This window comes from Copadichromis virginalis, linkage group LG7 (genome assembly GCF_057382275.1).
Source record: "Copadichromis virginalis isolate Kocher_CV1m ecotype Utaka linkage group LG7, C_Virginalis_male_GT1.1, whole genome shotgun sequence".
Lineage (NCBI taxonomy): Eukaryota > Metazoa > Chordata > Actinopteri > Cichliformes > Cichlidae > Copadichromis > Copadichromis virginalis.
Window position 1 is genome coordinate 44,284,786 of NC_140624.1, and position 20,549 is coordinate 44,305,334.

The 20,549-nt window shown below is 38.4% G+C and overlaps 1 protein-coding gene across 1 annotated transcript in view; it reads left to right on the plus strand.

The window, feature by feature from the left end:
• Positions 1-5,414: 5,414 nt before the first annotated feature.
• The window catches only part of sppl3 (signal peptide peptidase 3), a 39,352-nt gene continuing 24,217 nt past the window's right edge, over positions 5,415-20,549 (plus strand). Inside the window, exon 1 of the mRNA XM_085463569.1 lies at positions 5,415-5,957. Coding sequence (XP_085319695.1) covers positions 5,932-5,957 — 26 coding nt within the window. The 5' untranslated portion in view covers positions 5,415-5,931. The remainder of the gene's footprint in view (positions 5,958-20,549) is intronic.

The window sequence follows — 20,549 nt, forward strand, 5'->3', positions numbered from 1 at the left end:
GTGCACTTTAAGCACTGTGGTCAGTGAGACTTCACTGTAAGCTGACAGACCTCTACAGCTCAGACTGGGACTCCAAATTTTGTTTTTACTTAAGTTAGCAGTCTATGCTGTTTAATGTGCTAAACTCACGACCTTATTCTTTCAGCTGCAGACATGGAGGTGTTAAATAATCAGAGAGTAAGAAAATTAATTCCAAAAAACTAAACAAACAAGCAAAAAAAACCACATCTCCATATTAAGGATTATAAAACAATACAACTGTTTTGAAAGTGCAACCAACAGGAGAAAGCAAAGACAAAAACTAGCCTGTACCACATCCTCACACAACCAGTTCCTGGGACCCTCTAGGAATAGTGACACTAATATACGGGGAATTAATCAGTTAGTGGGGGTTGACATTGTACATTCCTCCCATCTTGAGCATAACCTGATCCAGAGCAGATTAGACCTGCAGGAAAAGTTACCATGGCAATCTAAGGTGTGATGTAAAATGTGAACCACATTAATTGAACTGAGAACCCAACAGTCAAACAGTCAAACCTTGTGGTACCTGTTAAGTCCCAATTCTTGTTGGTACACGCCCATAGTGTCCAAAAGTTTAACTGTTTATGCAACAACAGTGTTAAACCTAATGCTCAGCAATCCTACTGCGTGTTCAGTGACAGCACCAGCTAAACCGCAGAAAGGTTAATTACCATGAAGCTTTGGGTTGAGCGCAGCTGCTCCTCTCGTGAGCCGGTGCAATCTCGTGCTGCGTTTAAGTCCCAAAGGTAATTGCCAGTTTCACCATTTACAAATAAAGTTCTTTGAAGTTGTAAACATGGGATCTTCACATCAGTAACCTGCAATTCCCACATGACATCAATGCAGCACCGTGGGTCCAACCAATAAAATGCTGAAATAAGTAGTGACAGGACGGGGCACTTCAGGGACCAATCAGATCTCAGTTCTCATTGCCCCCGCACCTGGACCTGCCCGTTATTTAACAATAACTTTCCAGGTAGTTCTTGGAAATTGTTATAATTACAGGCATTTTCTTGGTATTTTGTCACTAATAGCAACCCCTTTGTTCCAGGAAGCTTTTGACTACAGCTCCTGATTTCAAGGAACACAGAGATTTTTATCACAAGCACTACACAAGGCAAGATCTGTTTGACGTCTGTCTCAGTAAATAAGCACGCCATGGTTACGGGCGCCAAAATACATAATTTAAGAGTTCTGACATCTAAAGTTACTATAACTATTGTGCTTGGGGTTGCAAAGGTTATTTAATATCACTTAACATTAATTCGCTGAAAGGCTGTGTGTTACAAGGTTAGCTCATAGTTCCTTCTTGCCTCTGTCAGTCCCGATCTGAAAGCGAAACCACTCCAACTGGTGTCTAGAAAGAAAGAAAAAAAAAATCCTCTCAAACTAAACCAGCAAGTGGTTTCTAAGAAATGAAAGGCTAAACTTGCTCTCACGAAAGACTGGGGTAATCTCGTGTTTTATTTCACGAGGCAGTTAAATGTAGGATGGTCGATTATGCCCTAGAATTTCAGCTGTTTTTTTATGCTGATTCTGTGACTATGTGTCTCTCGTGCTGAGAACAGATTGTACATAATCTGTAAGAAAAGAAGCTCTTTATGGACTTTGGTAATCCCAGCACTCATTGGCAAGAGGGAATCCCACTGCCCCATTTATGACCCCTCATGGTATTTGTAAGGAAAAACCTCCCTTCTTCTGTTTTCAAGCATCTTATTTTCCTCTGATGAATATATGTACAGTCAAAACTACGTATTTTGACAGCTTGAATGTGGGTGTTACAAATATGCAAGAACTAAATAGGAGACTTTTAAGGCATAGTTTAGAGGTTCAGAAGTAATTATACTGATCTGCATGAAGCTCAAACAAAATTATCATCTGCAGTGCTTTGTTTAAAAGCTGTCTGCAGTCATGCATAAACTATACACACATGAGCAGAAGGCCATACTCTCTCAAGCGTTCTCTGCAGCTTCTTTCAGCCTATGTTGTTGTAAGGTGTTAGGATTCAGCCACTTCGTGTATACCTAATATTCAAAATTGATTTTTTTAAGTGTCTACATTGGCATAACCACAATCCTCAACTTCCTCATCACATAAGAAAAAATACTGATAACAACAAGTTAGCTTTCCAAGACACACTACTAAAAATGAACAAGCCACACACAGATTTAGTTTACTTCAAATAAATGTTGTTTAAGTCAAACTGAATGACAGACAAACGAAAATATAGAAAAAAATATAGTCAAACATGAAAGTTGCTCACTTAGAAATGAACAAAAATCAAATCCAAATGCAAATTCTTAGTGATAAAATCAAAGACAAGGGAATTTCAAGTTTTCGGTAGACAATATGTACATTTGCATGCTTGAATCTATTCAAATGAGGGGAACACTGTGTATGACCTTCAGAGTGTCAGTGAATGTTTCCAGCAATTCGTATGAGAAGAGTAAGTGTGTATTTGTTAGGGTTTTAATGCCCAAGAAGTTTAGAAGATGAGAAACATTAACGTGAAACAAGGACCCACAAAGACAAAGAGGTCACTGCTGTTTCCCAGCAGGTCAGACAGGTAGTTTCATCCAAAATTGCTGCAGAAATCAGCTCATTTTCCTCTTTGTCTGCATGCCAGGAAAATTCAGACAGGTCTGTGAGCTCTCTGTAGCACTTATGGTTACAGTTTATGAGTACTTCTGCTGCTTTTTCTTTCCCTATATCTCAGTCTGGTTAACCTTCCTCCCTTCCCATCGTCAAAATGGAACGGGCTGTTCTGGAAAGATATTCTTCGCTGCGTGCTTGGCATTGTTGTCGCAACACTTCTGTCAGCAGTAAAATCATCAATGAAATTAATGTCAGTGTGCCAGTTTTATTGGCAGCTGTAGATGCTCACTCTGTTACTGAACCAACAACATGTTTGACAGATTGCTTTATGATCTGGGTCATGAGCCGTTCCCCTTTCTTTTCTTTCATCAACCCATCATTCTCTTATATTAAATCTGGTGAATTACACGTTCATGTGTCTTGTCTTGTTAGATAAGGTCAACACCTTGCTTATGTGCTTATTATTATTATAATATAATGTAGTTTTGTTTCCATGCACTCATCTGAATACAGTTTGATCATCCAAAGTATATCTATGGAAAATTCCTAGTGAATATCAGACCCCTGCCATGACCCTGCCTAATGCCAGGACTTTTCAGCACAACTGCTTGTGACAGTGTATCTAAAAAAAGATAATGTCCACGAGATATGTCAAATATATTGAGTCATTGCCTAATTCTTCTTTCATCCCCATCAAACCAACATTTCCACCGTAGCACAAGAAATACTGAGCAGATTACCATCAAATTTCCTGACCACACCCATGATACCTAAAGAATACGCCAGTTCTATTTTGGACATCTGTCCTTTAAGACCCCATCTCATCAGTTTGTACATTTTGTGTGGCCTTTGATGGTCCTCCTGGGAACTGAGTCCTTAATGGTTTTGGTGACCCCCTCTGACCTTTCCTCTCTTACCACCGTCTGGCCAAAATATCCACTTGAGGACTTCAAAGTCTAAAGGGCAGATTGTCATTCAGTTTACTAATATATGCTATCCAGAGGATAAAAGGTAAAATTTGCATTCTTTTGTGCACATTTGCTCAAAAATGCATCTTTATCAGATTGGCGTATTGATTGTGAGAAACTCTTACAAAGCATTTGTGTCATTCTCAAAGCAACAAACCCTGGCTTTAATGATACATTGATCTTTTAGATGTGTTGTGTACTGATAAGGCTTCTTTAAAAGGACAAACAGTCTATAGATGTGTCACTGCAATTGTGAGTGATGAGAAAAATAAACTGTTGCAAAACGTGGCTACAGGAGAAATCAGGTACAGAAACGAAATTCCAGAAATTCACAAAAGTCTGCACAAAAGCAGAGCAATTCATACAATAACTGCAAATCACAAAAAAATAACAGCCACGGGTTAAAGAAAAAACCCAATGTTCATCCTTTACACAAGACTTTGTGGCAGTCTGTACAATTATAAAGCCTGGACCAAAGTCAGAGACCGGCAGACAATGCCATCACTAGAGCTATACATTTAACAGGACTGATAATAATAATTTTGTGGTCTTTGGGTGCCATTTGGGCATTAGACCAGTTGGGTATTGCAGTGTTTTTGTTCCCATAAAATCTCCATTCCATGTTCACAGAGGGAATCAATATTTTATTAGTGGGTAGGCTGTGGTATCACTAGTAGGAAAGGACAATAGAAGGCAGCAATATGAAGTTACACAATGGCACCCAACATTTACCGCTGCATGACTGACATAAAACATTTAGAAATTAAAGCTGAGCCAGTCTTAACTTTTCTTTCAGTGCTCCAGTGGTGCAGGCAAGCATCAACCAAACATATGCCTCCATTGTTTGCTTACTCACAGTGGATTTATACTTTTGTGTTAAATCTGTGCTGTAGTTACATTGTAATTGCAAACCCTATGTGGTAACTGGACATTTACCTCCCTAGAAGTGTAACTACATGTTGCCATCGACACAGAAGCACAGATATAATTGCAGGAAATGGCGTTGGCCACAGAACTATAAATTAAGCTACGGATAAGTCCGCCCATGGATAACGTCACTGAGTGTTTGAGCAGAGATCTTGTAACTTGGTCAAGCCCAATACACGTTGACCTTTATTTCACCTGCAAAGTCCCAATCTTCATGTGGAGTTTATGTTTTTTTTACCACTAAAAGGGGAACGACAGTGAATGCCCTACTATGGTTATTACATTGAGGAGCCAGAGGGGGCGACACAACAAATGGATTTATTTACGTAATCATCATCATAAACATTGAGAACATAAACATTGAGAAAAAAAACAAAGAACTAGGCCCAATATATTTTTATATAAATTTGACTTGATTATTTCAGTAAATATTGCTATGTTGCACACTCTTTTATTTATATTTTGATAAAGGGCATCTATGGGGTGATTCACATTTCCAGTCAACATATTGTCCTGACAACTTGATAACCGCACGACATTTCTTTTATCGGCTTTTGGTCCCTTTTAAAAAACAAAAAATCACCAAAGGAGTCGCATTATGCAAAACAATATTTTTAAAAATCTTAAAACGAATTTATTTTTTATAATTATACACACGTATTCAATTTAATTTGCTCTGAAAAAAAGTTGTTTTTCTTTTTAATTTAATTTACAATTTTATTTTTTGTCATAATACTAAAGTAAATTGGTTAAATATTCATGCACGGCCCGTTTTTTCCGTATTTTGTATGTCACATAATTCAGCAATTAATTGCAACAACTCGTTGCCTTTCACAATCGCTGTGTATATGATAGGCTGCAGTGCTGCCGGGAGGGGAAACCATTACAAACGTTTTCGATGCATGAAAGCGTTTCAGTGCACGTCCTATTTGTAAACCTCTTCAGTAGGGCGATTTTGCGCGCTCCCGTGGACTCGCCATAGAAAACAAAGCTGAACGTCTTCCATAACAGCTAGAGGTGCAGACTTGAGGAATATCCGAATTTAGTCTGCATACAGCGAGCTGAATATGGATTTACTGTGGGTGTAGCATCGTTGGAGACCGAGCCTTCTCGGTTGGAGTGACAGCAGGACACTAGCGAAACCACCGAAAATAACAGCTGTGTCTTTTTTTCTCGGGGTGCTTTGTCTAGTCCACCTAACGATAGCAAACCATCACTGTCGTTTTAACCGCAAGATATTCAGCTAGTTCTTACTAGCTGCTGCCGGGATGTATCACCATGTTGTCACCAAAAAGTAACCGCTAAGACGTCGAATTGTGAAGGAAACGCAAGAAAACATCTCCCGGGTCCCGACGGGTTGTCACTGGGACCTGAATCTGTGTTAGCCACAGTCGCGGAACCCACTGTTTTTGGCGATATGGCGGAGCAAGGCTACTCATCCTGGTGAGTGCGTACAGGCATTGCGCTACCGATTGGTAGCCGCTGTTGCTATTGCTAAACCAGATTGCAATAGGTCATTAAACCAACGAACCGTATTTCTGTCAGTATACAGAAACCTTTGTCTCTTCACATCGACACTTCACATGCATTTATCAACGTCTTCAGAACAAAAGGTCACTCATCCAGATATTTTTCCATCAGCTTGATTTTTTTTTTTTTTTTTTGCTAAACTGCTAACTTTGGCTAGCCCTAGCTAACGAGCAGCCCCAGCTGATGCCGTGCTAACATTGTCCAGCATCGGTTAAATCCAATGGTGGCTGTTGCAAGGAAATGCTAACGAGTTAGCTGCCCTGCTGATAGCTAAAGCACAATGGGGTGGTCATTTTAAAAATTTTCCTTTGCTTTTTGGAGTACGGCTGGCTTTGTTGGTAAACCCAGTTGTGCACAATAAACGCAGCGTTTCATGACAGTGTTAAAAGGCTTAGTTTGTTGTCTGTGCCAACAAATTAGCGCTAGCTGGCATTCGTCGTCGACCTGCTGCTCACACAATAACAAAGGTTCGGCTGTAGCTAAGCTAGCATCGGTGTCAAGTCACAAAAATGCAGTTTTTCCATACAGTGACAAGCGATAGGCGGTCACAGATGGCACCATCAGGTCTCGAGGTATAGAAACGATATATAACTATAGTGTCATAGTAATTTTTGTGGTCGGCGAAAGTATAGATTGCACGAAATCATTCAGAGATGATGTGATAAGTGAAATGCGTTGTCTCCGAAAACGACCTCTTTCTTATGGCCTAGTTAATCTATACTAGGTTATACTTGTCTGATCTATGAACTAAAGATTAAGTGTTTGTGTCATGTCTACTACAAGATTGTTTTGAGTCTGAGAAGGCCGAGCCAACCGGGTCTTCCCTAAGAGAGTGCATTCATTGAGTTGTACGAGTCGACTGTTTATTTCATATACTAACCTTTATTTAATGTCACACCTTCTGCCTCTGAAAATCCCAGTATTCATGCTCTTTAAAAAAAAATCACAATTGAATATCTTTCATCAGTTTTAGATCAGTGAGCAAAAGTCTTTCCCAGTACAGCGATATCTGTAAATGCAGATAAAACAAAGTTTTTCCCAACGTTTTTGCCAGCAGGGTGCCACTGTGTGCTTTTAGCTTCATAAGTGGTCTATCAAACTGTTTGTGTGGTAAATGTGTTGTATAAAAAGTCCAAATCACTGTAAAATGTGAGGCCAAAGAAAGAAAATAGTTTGTATATTTTTTTTTAATGCACAATTTTTATGACTACACCCAGTCCACAGGCTTTTACAATGAAACTTGATATTTGAAAGGGTTGTTGTCATAAATTTTGTGTGCAATGTTATTGGATCTCAGAATGCAAATTAGTGTCCAAAAAACAAGCTTCATGATCCCGTTTGACTTGTCAACGGCTGTGATATATCAGAAGATAAGTGAAGCACTGGTGAGGATTAATTAACATAGTAAGCTTAATTTATGTGACCCAGCAGCAATAAAACCCACTGCCGATCAAGATGGATTTACACCTCGATGAGTTCGGATCAAAGCACAAGCAAAACTACCTCCAGATGTGGTTAAATCAGTGGATTGATTCGTAACACAGCAGATAATGTCCATTTATTCTTTTGCTTTAAATGGGACTAACATTGAAATATGTCTTCACAATATTACAGCCCCATCATTTTTCTTTTTTTAATTACATTTATAGGACTGAGATCATCTCTGACTGGGAGGGGAGGAGGGTTAACTTTATGTTTGATTATTTATTTATTTTTTAAAAAAAGGTATGAATAGAAATATTCAGGCATGCCTTATATGATCAAATTAAGAATATTTTCCAGGTGCACTGTTATCTATACTGTTCTACAAACATAAAAAATGATTTGGGGTTATTTTATGTGCGCTCCTACACATGACCATTTTGCATGTGTTTGTTTTATATATGCTCATATTTAAGTTATAGTGATGCAGATTAAATCAAGTATGAATTCAAAAGCTAATGATGATGATTTAACATGTTATTGGGAAAACAACCTGTAACAATCCTCTTGATCGGTAAGCTATCTGGGATTGCTCTGAACATATTTATTATCATCTGTCCCCAGGCCTTGCTTTAACAGTGTTAACGTATTGTTCATTCTCAACCTTTTAACACTTGTTGAAGGTAGCTTAGTACAAAGGGAATCTGAAAAACGGATAACCTCCATCCAAGAGAGTGAAAAAGAGGAATCAGAGACATTATACTGGTTGAAATTTATTCAGAACAGCAAAGATGGTTATGAAATTTTAACTGAGAGGGGGGGAAAGGGAAGGGGGGGGGAAACCCCTTGCTTTTGGGGAAAATCTGTACATAATTTCATTATCATTTAAAACATTTCATTTGTGAGTGTAGTTTGTCTCAATTGCCGCTTAAGTTCGAGTTCATTAGATACTTGCTTTAAACTAACTCCCCAAACAAGTGCCACAAAGCTTTACCCAGATGGCTGCTCAGTGGCAAGACTTTCTTCTAGAAGGATTTTGGGAAAATTCAGCCACTTCAAAATTCTCTCTGGTCTAATTTGCATACATTAGTCTATTTTTTTTGAGGAAAAAAGAGGAAGAAAAGAACCACACACACCCACAGAGGCAGTTTATAGAGGGGAAAAAAGAAAACCTACAGAAACACAATAGAAGCACTGATAAGAACATGCCAAGTGGACAAACCATAAAGCCATGTCGGCCAATCAGAACCACAGGCTCTGCAACGTCAAAAACTGCCAACCCTGCAAATGCCTTTTCTGAATTTCTTGACCCATGATTTCCAAAAGGCCAGTTTCAGTGACCTAAAACTGCGTGTGTGGCTAAAAGGCTAAAGTCCATGGAGAAGGAAAATCTGTTTTGTTTTTTAAACACGTAGTGTCAACAAAGCCTTGTACATTTTGTGACTTAATGATTTTGTGTTAACCATGGCTAAAGAGCTGTTGATATAAGGATTCCTGCTTAGAGATGTATTTATTGTAATATTTATGATTTAACTCAAGCTCCTCAAAAGAAATTAGTCTAAATGGGGTTTAGATACATAGTTGCTTGTGTTGATTTGCAAGCTCAGCAGAAAAACATTAGACCGTGACTATCTATTGTGCTTGAAATAGCTTAAATGTCACTGAGGAGCTTCAGAGATGAATAATGAGTAAATGTGGAATTATAGTTGAATCTCAAAGCTTGTGTGCTCGCACTAAATTTTCTTTTTGCTTTGCAGCCAACCTGAGATTTATTTTAATTACTACAGTGTGCACAGCCAACCATCAGGGCAGAATATCATAGTGTTTGTAGACATAAGCTGTTTTCAAACACAAATTTAGGACAGTTTTGGAACAATCTGGTTGAGATATTTTCTGCTTTTCTCACTTGTAGTGAACAGCAGGAAATAAATTTGCAGTGTGCTGGAAATGTTAGATTTGCTGCAGTATTAGGTGCTCTGTTCAAACATCACATGGACCCATGAAGCTGACAGGTTCCCCCCCCCCCCAAAAAAAAACCCCCAAAAACTCATCCGATCCAATTGCGTGGGATATTTGCATTTTGCCCTACACTTCTCCTGATGTAATCTGATAGAAGTTAAGAGCACATGCATGAAAATGGCTTCATATTTTCTACATTTTTATTGGTGTTATCTAGTACTGATGTTTTCTCTTCATATCAGCATCATCAGGTTAATATAGTTTAATATTGCACTAGATCAATTTTAAGTCATCCTGTTACAGTAGAGTAAGTGATGCCACTTTTGTCCTCACCTCAGTACCCGTTTGTCAGAAGAGCAGCAGCTAGGCCCAGTGCAGCTACCTCGCACACTGAGCCACTGAATGCAATGTGTTCCTAGTAACTTTCAGAAGACACCAGAAAGCACTGCTGTTTTAAATCACATGCCTAAGTTTATTAATAGTGTTGACAAAGAGCAGATATTTGAAGACCGATCTCTCACCGCAATTTGTAGAGACATTTGTTAAATGTGCACTTAGTTTCTGTTGTGCGCAGCTAATTTTATATCAAGTGTATTGCTGTCCGGCGCAAACGACAGTGAGCCCCTTTCAACCTCACAACAACCAGCTGACCAATCTTTCTGAAGAGTCTTCATTTGTTGCCACTATCAACTCTTGCAATAGCAGCAATTTGCTTTAAAGTTAGATTACTAACCATTGGTAGTTGTTTTGTTCTAGTTTCTCTTCCTAGCTTTTAGTTGTGTAGCTGACAGTGCATGCAGTGTAAATGAGAAATTTTCAACCGTGACATTTTAAATCAAATTATGAAAGTCACACTTCCTGAAGTGAAAGCATAGAGCAGCAGAACTATTCAGTTGTATGGCACTCTTTTGTTGTATGGCACTCTTTCTCAAGTCAAGTTTATTTATAAAGCACATTTAAAAACAACCGAGGCTGACCAAAGTGCTGTACAACAAAATACAAATATAAAATACAATAAAACACAAGTACATAAAACTCCTCACTGATAAAACAATAAATTAAAACAATAAGTTAAACCTTGCTAAAAGCCAATGAGAAGAGGTGAGTTTTAAGAGCAGTTTTAAAAGTTCCTAGGCTTGTGGAGAATCTGATGTGAGGAGGTAAACTGTTCCACAGTCTGGGTGCAGCCACAGCAAAAGCCCTCTCTCCCCCAGTCTTTAGTCTGTACCTGGGAACATCTAAAAGCATCAGGTCTGCTGACCTCAAAGATCTCCTGGGGCGGTAAATGCTAAGAAGCTCTGCCAGGTAAGGAGGTGCAGTACCGTTAAGGACCTTAAAAACCAGCAGTAAAATTTTAAAATCAATCCTAGAAGCAACTGGGAGCCAGTGGAGAGAGCAGAGAACCGGAGTGATGTGGCCTCTCTTTTTGGAACCGGTCAGCATGCAAGCAGCAGCGTTCTGCACCAGTTGGAGGCGATGCAGACAGGAACGATCTAAACCAACATAAAGGGAGTTACAGTAGTCCAGCCGTGAAGTAATAAAAGCATGGACCACCCTTTCTAGATCGTTCCTGCACAGGTAGGACTTGACTTTGGCTAAAATCCGTAGATGATAAAAAGATCCCTTGACTACGGAGCTGATTTGTTTATCAAATTTAAAAGCACTGTCAAAAGTAACACCGAGGCTCTTAATGGAGGAAGTACATTTGGATGTTAGGGGTCCCATAAAATCAAAGGAAGCCCAAATACAATGACTTCAGTTTTACTTTCATTTAGATGTAGAAAGTTAAGCGCCATCCAAGTCTTAATGTCAGACAAACAGGAGAATAACGGCTGCAGAGAGTCCTTACAGTCTAACCTCAGAGGGAGGTAGATCTGAATGTCATCAGCAAAGGTGTGGAAGGACACATTATGTTTGCGCAGCACATTGCCCAGAGGGAGCAAATACAGAATAAACAGCAGGGACACACTGATTTCTGACACACTGATGGGGCACTGCCCTATTTGTAATATACTGAAAACTTTTTTTTTTCCTAATATAACTGTTTAAGTCCTGCCACCACCAGAGAGACCCAGTAAAGATATAAAGTGTTGGAAGATTTGACATAACCCCTGCCTGCTGACCTGTTTAGGCTAGTGATGGCGTTTACACCAGTTACTGTTATCAGTTCATCTGCACAGAAAACTGGGTTAAGTAGCACAATAGCAGAGAAGATGACGTTGTTGTATTTTATGGTAGAGCTGGAGCCTCACCTCTGACACACATTCACCGAGCTGTGAGCAAAGAGACAGCCCTTGGGCTAAGACTAGGGCTGCACAATTTTGCATAAAATGAGAATCACGATTTTTTTTGCTTAGAATTGAGATCACGATTCTCTCACGATTTTCTTTTCCAGTATAAATATTTATTGCACTTATTAACTGCACATCAACTTCGTAACAGTTGAGACTGAACATAAAAACAATAAATAAACATAAAAACAACAAATGTCTCACATTTTGTCGTTGCCGCAAAATGTTGTACTGCTTGAAATTCCGTCTCCACCGTTGCTCGACGCTGCGTGTATAGAGCAGGTAGTGCAACAATAGAAAAATAGTTGCGGGACAGCACTGTGTAGCGTTGTCTAGGGTGTTGATCATTTTCCTAAATCCCTCGTTTTGCACAGTGTTGATGGGAGCCATATCTTTGGTCAGGTGATAAGCAGTGTTGGGACTAACGCGTTATTAAGTAACGCGTTACAGTAACTACGTTATTATTGTGGTAACGAGCACGGTAACTAGTTATTATGCCAAAATCAGTAACGCGTTAGTCGTTACTGGGATTTAGATAGGGTCGTTACTTCGTGTGGTGGCTATCGCGGAGCTTCCACAGATTCAGTAACATTAGCAAGTGGTGGAGGCCAGCAGGTGGATGAAGGAAAGGGGACGCAGAAGGAAAAGAGACCCGAGGCAGCCGCCGGTCCAAGTGTGAACTGAACTTCAGGTAAGAAGTTATGACCTGCAGTCTCTCTGGGTCAGATATAAACCAAGTTTAGGTGGAGTTTATTTTCGTTATTCTGACTTTTTCCGTACTGCGTGCTAGCTAGCATGACGGAGTTTCTATACAGCTGGGTGGGTGCTATGAAGTTAATGAAGTTGAACTTTATTTTGTTCATAAGTTATTAGAGTTGCCAACCGTCCCGTCTGGTATTCAGAGAAAATATTAAACGCTTCTTATTGAGGTGAAAAGGAACAGTTTGTCCCGTTATTCAGCTACAATGAAAAAGGCACAAAGCTGGAGTTATTCTGTGTCTTTGCTGCACAGCTGCCTCTTCTTCTCTCATTCTCTCCCCCTCCCTCTCCCGTTTCTACTTCAATCATGAAAACTGATCAATGATCAGCTGATCGGCTCTCTTGTTTGTTTTATCGCTCACTTTGCGCCGAAAGAGGAAACCAGTGGATGTCACGCTAAACAACAGCAGCACGTTTAAGCTTGATCAGCTGTTGTTAGAATTTATTTAATATTAATTTCTAGTATCAGCTGATGTTTGCTGGAGCCACAGCTGTAAACCTGCTGGTCATGATATGGTTTGGTTATCTGGTGAGAGGGAAACATGAAGATGAAACCAGGAGATGTCCTTACTGGATCATCAGAGCTGAACAGGTGATGGAGAAACAGGTTTACTTTTTAGGTGACATGAATGAGTTGAAGGGAAGTTATGAACTGTTTCTGAGAGACAAATAACCCCAGGATCCTTTTTTATGTAGCTGACAGCTGGTAACTGTGCAGGGGCGGGTCTAGCAAAGTGTTGCCAGGGGGGCATGTAGGGCATTAACAGGGAAAGGGGGGCACAAAGAAATACTTTTCTTTCTTATTCCCATTTAAAATGTCTAGCTTTTAAAAAATAAATATCTGAATCTTACAACAAACGATTGATAGATTGATGCATATATACCATCAAAACAGTGTACATCACTGTCACAACAGTGTTTGTTTTCATTCAAAGGCTTTATGATTTTTTCCTATAATGGTGGGACGGTCTCTAGTCAAAATGCCCGGGACGATTTTCTGTCCCAGTCCAGCCCTGTATGCAGCTCATCTGCAGTCTGGTGTTACCTACATCTTCCTATTCAGAAGGCAGAATTTCCGAGTTCTGAGTACAATCGAAAGCACCACGACTGCAGTTTTTGTGTTGGATGTAAAAGGCGCACATGACTCTGTGACGTAGGCTAGAATCATGGCAGCAGTCAATGACGGTCCAGGCGTGGGATTTCTCTCGTGGAAATATGCATTATACATTATACATTATATTTTCCTTTCTATTGGTAGGTGGCACAGTGCACTTGTGGCAAGTAAGCAAGCTAGAAGACTGGCAAAGTTATGGAAGCAACACATTAACAAGAGAATTCTGAGTAAAACCAAAGTTACTTTCCCTAGTAACTAGTTACTTTGAAAGTAACGAGTAACTTGAAGTAACTGAGTTACTTTTGAGAGAAGTAACTAGTAATGTAACTAAGTTACTATTTTAAAGTAACTTACCCAACACTGGTGATAAGTGATAGCTTCCATAATTTCTTTGTGCCTGCGGGAGTTCGACGTGTATAGGGAAGCGCTGCATAAGGTTCCTGTTATTGATGTTTGGGTGGTTGACCGGGACAAATTTTCTCCAGTCACTTTCTTGTCATCCCTGACGTGCTCTCCATTGTTTTTTTTCCCTGCCAATTTCAGCAGCCAGCTTCTGTATCACGTGGTATAAGGCTCCGCCCTTGTCATTTGTTGAGCAGGAAGAGTGAGCGCTTGTTGCAGATTGTACCCAGATCAAAATGCGGTACAATCATCGTCTTTTTTTTAAAAATTGTTGTCATTTGGAAATGAGATCGCACATAAGTATGAATTGAGATCGCAATTTTCTAACGATTAATCGTGCAGCCCTAGCTAAGACCGTTAATTTTCTTTCACTTAACCTGAGCTTTAATTTTTTTTTCTTAAGTTGATAGCAACAGTGCTCGTTTTTATAATCACAATCAAGACCTATATTGGTAAAAAGCTATTAAACTTATTATTTTAGTTTAAGCAGCCCAGTTGTGGGTGGGAAGAGTGGCAGCAAAAATATCCAAAGGGGGCAGTAAAACTGTATTGGTGTGTGTGTGTGTGTGTGTGTGTGTGTGTGTGTGTGTGTGTGTGTGTGTTTACGTATATGACTACTGTATATCCTCTGGTATAATGTTTCTTTCTGTCAGCAGTACTATACTGCTGACAGATGACTGCAAGAAGAGTACTACATCTCATTCCTCTGGAAACTAACGTTAAATAGTTTTGTGCCATCAGCAATTGAATTACTTGTAAATTCACATATTTTTGAGTAAAGTTGTTTAAAAAATAATACGTAGATAATAATAAGCTAAAAATTACAGATCTGATTAGATAAAGCAAAAGTACCGATGGCAACAGTGCCATCTTTGCCTCCAGTCAAATTCCTCACCTCACTATTTGCCGAACACATGACCACTACACAATGCTCAGCAACACTTTATTGCTGAGCATTGTCGAATTTTGAGAGGACAGCAAAGTTGCCAGCAAAGTTGTTAAACGGTTTCATAAATGTTAACAAAGCCAGAGATCACATTAACAGTAGCCATTTCACTATTAGCAGTTAACCAATAGCCACAGTAGCCAACATCATTAAGCTAGGAACTAGCAGCTATGGCTAATAATAAAATATTAGGAGGATAACACAGTTATTTGTGTCCAGTGTCAAGTACTCAAAGGTAATAAGTGGCATTTTTTTTCTGTTAGAGCATTAAAGAAAACAAACTAATGATATAGTGATATATATGACTGAGTATGATTATGTCTTGGGTTATTAGTTTTATTGTAAATATTCTGTATTTTTATATAAACTTGTTCTCAGAAAACATTTTAAACTAAAATCATCATTCAGTCCAGCAGGCATCATTGTGTTGAGTGTTGAGACCCAATACACCTCTTTCTGAGAAGTCAAATCCAATGAAATGCAGAGTGGCAAGGGACTGATGTTTAGCTTCTTGGTAGTGTTTGGCTGTAACTACTCCAAGTTCCCAGTATGCATGCATCTAATATGTTCTGAAGTTCACTGGTTGACTGCTCTTTGTTTTTTCAGTGTAAGCTTGACCATTGGGGCATTCAAGAATACAGATTACTGATGTTGTACTGTAGTTTAGTTTATGAATTGTTTGATAAGGAACGTTTTACCAATATGTGGATGGGTAAAATATATCTGAAATGGTGTTACACTGTCTGCATTTACCAACATCTTAAGTTTCCTTTTAGGTGATGCCAAGTGTGATTAGGTTTGCTGGCCTGAAAACTGTGTGCAAGATTATTGCTTATTGTTTGAGCTCTTTGAAATGATAGGAGAGGAGGCATTTCAGTGATTCCACTCAGTGATTCCACTTAGTGACGGTTCAGCTTTTAAGATGTGCCAGTGTCTGTTAATTATGTCCCTGGATTTCTGATGATAGTGGTTCAATTCAGTGATGAAAGTTATTCTTTCATTTTTTTTCTGTTAAGGTTTTAAGGCTTAAGCAGTTCATATCTTGAAGATACTAAAGCATGGAATTAGGCTCTGACGATTATGGAGGGATGGCACTTTCCTTAATTAAATCATGATTTCATCTCCTTTGTCATGCTTTTGAATTCTTCCAAGTCTGAGAAATTTCTCCAAAGGCATAAAAATTGCCCAGTAGGTATGTTTTCCTTGAGATGACTTGGATGGTGTTGCAGTGAAGAAGAGTGTTATGTTCAATAGGGTTCCTTTAAATTGAAATATGTAGGCTTCCATCTTGGTGTATAGACATGGGTAGATTACAATGAAAAAGTGTCTAGAAGGAAATACTTGAATTTACATGTCAGAAACATTTTGAGTTCTCCAAGAAAGTACCATCTCTCCATAATTGACATAGCCTACAGTCATATGTCATTTCTGTGTCAGTGTGACCTAAGGGTGGAGGATGTTAAGGATGATTCAGGTAACAAGTTGTTACCTGAATGCCAGCGTATCATTGGTAGTGCAGTGCTGTTTATGCATAACAGGCCTGTGCAGTCTCAATCCCAAAAGGTTGATTCTGTTCATCTGGACGTTTCGTCACTTGGGTGGGTGACGAAATGTCCAGATGAACAGAATCAACCTTTTGGGATATTGCCATATAGTTTCAAGGTTATATTAATAGGTTATATTATATTTCAAGTACCCATGCATTTCCTTTTTGTTACTGACAAATGAGAGTAAAAAGGCAATAAAGGCTCAGGTTTTTTTAGAAAAAAAAATTAATATGGGACAGGATTAGGAAGCTGAGGAAAAATGAAGACAAGATAGTGGCGCTCGTAATAATCATAAGATTTAAGTTGGGTTACTGCTCAGTTTAACAGGCAAAACTGAAGCAAACTACAGGCTCACTTACCACAGAGATACATTTGCGGTAGAGTTACGAGTGCCTGCGTGTTTTTAAAAATATCTGTATGTCTGAAGCGTAACTATATTGTATAGCAAGATGGGGCACTATGATATGCAACATGAATATTTTATTGCACATGTAATTAGTGTGTCCTTGTGTAGAGATGCCACAAGACCCAAGACTTGAGTGGAAAGCCAGTACAAATAGTTAAGGACCTGATGGTACTTCTATTTTACTGTAATTTATATAATTGCAAGAACTATGAAGTTTACTCCAAAATAATAACATAATGCTGCAGCATGTAGGTGTAAAGGGATGTACAGCAGAATCTTTGTAAAGAATTATTTGTTTAAACTAAGAAGTTTGGGTTTTGTTTTTTTTGCTTTTTGCTGGAGCTTTTTGTTCCTAAAACATTAGACTTTACATTGCATATCTGCTGATTGTCATATCCAATCAAATTTACAGCATATTTAAAAAATAGAACTTTTCTTTTAGTTGTGCCAATCTGACACATTTAATAGTTGACAAAAAACAAAAGGAGAGAAAAGCAGAGATCAACTTGTGTGTGGATTTATGTCAACATATGTTCTGTCTCAGAACAAACCTGTAGAACAAGCTTTCTACCTGACACTTCAGGTTTGGCATGCTAACCTAAAGTCTTATAGCCCTTTTTCACTACTACCTGCTCAACTCAACCCTACTCTGTTTCGGCCATTTTCCATTACGATCAAGTACCACCTAATGTATGTGGGGGTCATTGAAACTGACAAATGCAGACTTGACGTCACAGCTCCAGGGTCAGGGTGCCGGTGCTTTAAATGCTTGTACACTGCATGTCGTGAAAGGAAAGCTCAGTCTGGAGTCTGGATTTAAAACACTTGCTCTTGCCAACTAGCAAGAGCAGCAATGTTTAAACATCTGGTCAACTAGATGTTTAAACATTGCTGCTTTTGCTAGTCGGCACCAGAAGTACTTGTCAGGTAAACAAGTGATTCTTATTTTATTGATATCCAAAATTACCCATTGGTTGTAATATCTCGTCTTCCGTCTAAGGGCAGGCAGTGGTGCTTGCTCCCTCTTTGTGATGGAAAGTAGGCAGACAGCTGTGAGAACTAGTGCGGTTCTACAATGCTTTGAAAGATGAGTGGTTATACGTTAGATATTACAAAAGTTAACATAAACAAGACTGAAGCTGTGTGTAACCACATTCTGCACAGGCACATATGTAGATGCTGGCCAACAGGAAAGGTGGATAACTGCTGCTAGCAGTGCTAATGTAACACTTGGCAAACTGATCTAATACTGCACGTGTGTAGTGTTATACACAGCACAAAATCTTCAGCAATATTTAAAAGCACAATGTCATTAATGGAATGTTAAATGCAAATGCAATGATTGTATTTGCACTTTTCCTGCACCTTTTTTTTTTTTTTTTTTAAATAATCTTAATACAAACTTTTTTAAAATATTGTTCATATGTACACTAATGTGATTATTTTAATGAATGAATACCTTAGTAAAAGTTAATAGAGTTAAAAAATTAAAGAAGAAACTTTACACCTGGAAACCTATTTTTAAAGAGATAAATACAAAGTCCTGTTAAGACTTATCTACAGTACAAGTCGATGATGCTTAACCCTTTAAAACCGGTCGGAGCGGGTATGCTCAGTTTTGCGTAACTATTTTTAAATCCCTGTAGAACCAGAACCACGTAAGCTAGCACAATAATTTTTAAAAGTCATTTTTGAGTTCATAGTTTTCTGAATAGTTTCTGGGATGCTTAGAACTCAAATTGCACTGCTGGAAATAGTTTATTTTGATGCACATGGTGTTTATTTGCATTGTAATATTTATTTTCACTTCTCCAGCAGTATATAAAAATTGGTGCAGCTCAAACATAAAACTATGAAGACACTCAAAATAAATTTCCTGTTATTAGAAACTATTTTGTGCAACTTTTTTGTATTTACAATTTTGAGGGATAAACCTCTTAAAACCCAAAAAAGTATTATCAATTTTTTTGTAGTTTATTGCACTTTGTTGTAATATATGTAGTTATTATAGACTTAATGCATACATATTATTAAAATCTGGGCTATAACGGTTATATTGATGTATAGCAACTTGAAATGCTCCCAAAAATGGCACTACTGCATGCAAAAATATAAAGATAACTCTGGCGGACTTGGTTCTATAGTAGGTCTTAAAGGGTTAAATGACTTTTGCACTTTTTAAATAATCCTGTTAAATCTTAAGGAGTTTTGAGGGCTTCTTCAGTAGATCTTACAGCTGTATAGACAGAGCTAATCCTGCTGAATTTTCTATTTAAGAGCACACATTGACCTGAGTTTGGCACACTACTAAGGCACCTGTTGGATGTGTCCTGAACAGAAGCACCACTAAGATAACCTCTCAGAGCTGAAAAGCTCAATTTGTTTTAATTTGGAGAGACAGGCGCCTAATCAAGCTTAAATTTTAATGGTGGTCATCTGTGCTGATTAAATGAGTAAAATTGTTACATGTTGAGGCCAGCCTTAATAGGTATGTGCAACAGCTAGTATTATCCCTGATGTCTTAATACAAACTGATAGATTCTTGGTTAGTTGGTTATTCAACTTATTTTTTCATTAGCATACGTCATGCAGTTACAAAACTTTAAAACATGTCTTTTTGCAGGAGATTTTCTCTTTTTGTTTAAAAAAAAAAAAAAAAAAAAGATTAATTCAAGAATGTATTTTTGATCTCATTATTATTTTTGCTTACTAGTCACTGGACTCCAAAATTGTAAACCCCTCCTAGAGGCAATCTTTGCTACGTTAAGATGAACGATGGGCTGTCGGATTGTAACACCAGAGATGAAGCCTGACCAGAACCGCCTGGATCTGACCAAGATCCATTTCAATGCTAAATTCTCAAACAAACACAAAATGGAAAGATAACTCATTACAGTACCAATGCAGAGGAAATGTGTCCTTTTATATTGGGTGTAGTCCATTAATGTCCATAATTGACCATAAAGGTGAGACACTAAATGCTACCTAATTGGAAGTCAAACACCCAGTGCCTCGCCTAATGTAATTGATGGGAAAACTTGTTCGCAAGATTAATGTTAGTCCTGGAAGACTTGCCGTGTGTGTGTGTGTGTGTGTGTGTGTGTGTGTATTAGACCAGACCTGAGTAAGATGTTCATTTTGCAATAGTAGACTTTTGCTACTATACCTCACAGTAGCAAAAGTCTTTATTGTGGCCTGTTGACCTGGCCTTTAGTGGTCAGGTCTGGATGCAACTAGGACTGGGCGATATGACCCAAAATTCATATCTCGATATTCTTTTGCTGGATGGCGATATATGATATATATCTTGATATTTTATTTTATTTTTTAAAATTTTTTTTAATCCCTAAAGTAAGAACAAAAAGTGAGTTCGTAGTCAAAGCTGTGTCCCAGATCTCACACAGGCACTTTTATTAATATACAGCGTACATGAAAAAATTACTCAGAAATAAATTATCAGCATTTATTAAATAATAATTCTCCATAAATAAAATAAAACAATGTTGTTTTTGTGCATAACAAAAAGCTCACAATTGTGTTCTACTATGTGACTGACAGCCTGGAGTTTGAAATCCTCTTTGTAACCATGTCTCTTAACTGGTGCCATTTGTGGTCCTTACAAACACACAATGCGGTAATATTACGTTGAAGCACAGTAG